The sequence below is a fragment of the Poecilia reticulata genome, linkage group LG17, assembly GCF_000633615.1.
Source record: "Poecilia reticulata strain Guanapo linkage group LG17, Guppy_female_1.0+MT, whole genome shotgun sequence".
NCBI lineage: Eukaryota > Metazoa > Chordata > Actinopteri > Cyprinodontiformes > Poeciliidae > Poecilia > Poecilia reticulata.
The window spans coordinates 4,033,920-4,037,373 of NC_024347.1; the positions used below are offsets into that span (position 1 = coordinate 4,033,920).

General features: G+C 44.8%; 1 protein-coding gene across 1 annotated transcript in view; it reads right to left on the reverse strand.

The window, feature by feature from the left end:
- Positions 1-1,664: 1,664 nt before the first annotated feature.
- LOC103478976 (phospholipid phosphatase 3-like) overlaps positions 1,665-3,454 on the reverse strand; it is a 12,548-nt gene continuing 10,758 nt past the window's right edge. Inside the window, exons 3-5 of the mRNA XM_008433154.2 lie at positions 2,118-2,398; positions 1,959-2,016; positions 1,665-1,870 (exon numbers count right to left, since the gene is read on the reverse strand). Coding sequence (XP_008431376.1) covers positions 1,670-1,870; positions 1,959-2,016; positions 2,118-2,398 — 540 coding nt within the window. The 3' untranslated portion in view covers positions 1,665-1,669. The remainder of the gene's footprint in view (positions 1,871-1,958; positions 2,017-2,117; positions 2,399-3,454) is intronic.

Consider the following 3,454-nt stretch of genomic DNA (forward strand, 5'->3'; position numbering starts at 1 on the left):
ACTGACTGGTAATTGAGACAAGCCTTGGGGTTTGCTTGAGTATCAATTATCTATTTTAATTTGTCAGCACTTTATGTAGGTCTTTGATAGACTGCAACGAAGTACTGAGCTTTCTATACATTAGGGCTGCCAATTTGCTGATTGTCTTTACTCCGTTATACTCTTCCTCTGAGCGAAAACAATGAAAGAACCCCCATTGAACATTGACCATTGCAGGGAACAATCAAGAGGAGATGAATATTCATGACTCTAAGCAGCTGTCCGAGCTCAAAAGTGCCTTTCCTGCCCCCTAACYTCATCTTCCTCTGTTGTCTTCAAGCTGTTTACAATTGAAGCTGTGGAGGAGTGAGAGACAGATGGGGGTGGTGGGAGGTCAGAAGGTACAGAATGACAAGAAGGGAGGATGGAATGGCAAAGAAGATATGCTAATACGATTGAAGGAACAATAAGTGTTGCAAGTAAGGGAGGAGARGCAGAAAAGTGAGAAAAGGAATGAGGAGGAGAGTAGGGTTGGGGGGAGTCACTGCTGGTTCTAATCAAGGAAATGCTGAGCTAGGCGACGTGTCTGATTGGCGGCGGCCAGATTCCACCAGGCGCATGTTTGTTTTTCCCCCCGCACAGGCGGTCTTTCTGAAAAAGCGGACGTCTAGCTGTTTTCACGTTAGCATCTCGAATTTATCGCGCATTCTTCCGAGGAGGGACTGGAGGGGAGGGGGGTCAGTGAGCCTCGCTCTGGAAAACACTGGAGATTTAACAAGCAGATAAAAAGAAAAAGTGTTGTTTCCACCACACAGGCCTTTAGAGCCAGATGCAGCTACCCCAGCTGGAGGAAAGACAACACATCTGGTTCCTCTTGTGCAGAAGGTTTTCACTGAGCGAACAGATGAATCGAGTTGCTTGGTAATGAACACRCAGCGCCTCGAGAAAGCCGTCACGCACCTTGAACTTCTTTCCACATTTGGTCACACTACAACCACGAAATTTGTTGGGTTTTATTGGGAGTTTAAGTCTACTTGGGAGGAAATGGGAGTCTAATTGTGTCTAATTTAAATCAGTATAAATCCGGTCGTTCTGCAAAGGTCTAAAGAACACCGGCGGACAGGGATATGGCTGTGATGTTTAAAACAGAGATAGGTTATAAAAGACAATATTTTAGTGGGTAACTCTGGAGGAGCGGCAAAGATCCACAGAATATTCAGGAGACTGTTGACTGGACAACTGTTATTTGCCCACTTCCTGTACGGATGAGTGGCTTTCCTTCCAAAAGGAAACRGAAGCTGGTCAGAGTTGACGGAGAGATGGTTTGAGAGAGAAGGCCATTTGGCGTCTGCAACATGGCGACGATGTGAAAATCTTACCGTAACAGAGAGGAAAAAAAAAAAGAAGCTGATTTGCTCTTTGGATAAAGTTTCAAAAGTGACAGCATATTGTTTCTACTTTCACCCTGACAGAGGCCAGCATAAATTACATGAACTACAAAAAGGTCACGACCTCTCGGTTTCCCCCCAGCTCTCCGTCTCTGAGCAATGAAGCACTAAATAAGTTTGTTTTTTCTTCTGCTTCATAAAACACAAATGTTGGCCAGAGCTCTCTNTAAGGTTTGCAATGTAAGAAATATTTCATTAGATAAAAATGAAATATTTTATCTGCTGTTATAATTTGGATATCTTTATAGAAAAGTGTGACGACTTACAATGAAGATGGCCACCAGGGCGCCCTGAAAGAACCCGGCCAGGATGTCGGTGGGGTGGTGCTTGTGGTCGGACACCCGGGTCAGGCCAGTGTAGAAGGACATCATGACGAGGGTAAACTGGATCAATGGGCGCAGCAGGCGGGCTCCTTTCCAAGTTAAGCGAGACTGCAGGTAAAACTGTAGACCAAAGGAAGTTTTTTWAAATTTTTTAATTTAAGTTATTAAAGAACAGAACGAGTAAAAGGACAAACATCTAGAAACTCACCACTAGGTAGAGCATGGTGTACATGGAGAACGAAGCGTGTCCAGAGAAGAATGACTTCCTGAGGAGAACGTTCATCAGTTAGCATCGYAGCGCTTAACAAATGTCCAAACCAATGGCATTTGCTTGTGGGTGACTGAGCCATGGGTTAGCACACCATACCTAGCCTCTCGGACGTCGCTCTCTGGCCCTTGACACTTATACTCCGTGATGTAGCCCAGGGAGCAGTTGATGGTGGAGAAGTCAGGCTTGCACACGTCAATAAAGTTTGGCCGCAGGCGGCCTATCGACACCTTGGCGATGTCGGTGAAGAACAGGTTGATGCCACACCCAAAGCCGAACATCCCGATCTGTTTGTAGAAAGCAGCCAAGTAGGGGTTCCTGACAAACGACTTGGTTCCCTCGCTCAGAAAGAAGATCCTGAAGCTTTCACCTATTATCATCTGAGAGGAGAGAGAGGAAGCGGATGTCGGTGAAACGGCCTTTTTGAAGTTATCGCGAGCTACTGAAGAACGAAGGACATTCCACTCTTTGCTTTTTTGCCTCTTTGTTGTTTCATAGCTTTGTTGGTTTCCTACTAGACTTTTTTGGGGTTCAAAATGGAGAACATTTTAAACCAACTCTGCATTAACTCAGACCTGGCAGGTGTATGTTTCATACCTGCTTTGTTAACAATTTAAAGTCATTTTGTATAATCTGCTCAAAGGGTATTGTAAAGAAATCTGGACATATTGGTACTAATTTGTCATATATCATCAGATTGAACCAGCCTAAACATTAATTAGAACCWAAACTAATYACTGACTGGTAATTGAGACAAGCCTTGGGGTTTGCTTGAGTATCAATTATCTATTTTAATTTGTCAGCACTTTATGTAGGTCTTTGATAGACTGCAACGAAGTACTGAGCTTTCTATACATTAGGGCTGCCAATTTGCTGATTGTCTTTACTCCGTTATACTCTTCCTCTGAGCGAAAACAATGAAAGAACCCCCATTGAACATTGACCATTGCAGGGAACAATCAAGAGGAGATGAATATTCATGACTCTAAGCAGCTGTCCGAGCTCAAAAGTGCCTTTCCTGCCCCCTAACYTCATCTTCCTCTGTTGTCTTCAAGCTGTTTACAATTGAAGCTGTGGAGGAGTGAGAGACAGATGGGGGTGGTGGGAGGTCAGAAGGTACAGAATGACAAGAAGGGAGGATGGAATGGCAAAGAAGATATGCTAATACGATTGAAGGAACAATAAGTGTTGCAAGTAAGGGAGGAGARGCAGAAAAGTGAGAAAAGGAATGAGGAGGAGAGTAGGGTTGGGGGGAGTCACTGCTGGTTCTAATCAAGGAAATGCTGAGCTAGGCGACGTGTCTGATTGGCGGCGGCCAGATTCCACCAGGCGCATGTTTGTTTTTCCCCCCGCACAGGCGGTCTTTCTGAAAAAGCGGACGTCTAGCTGTTTTCACGTTAGCATCTCGAATTTATCGCGCATTCTTCCGAGGAGGG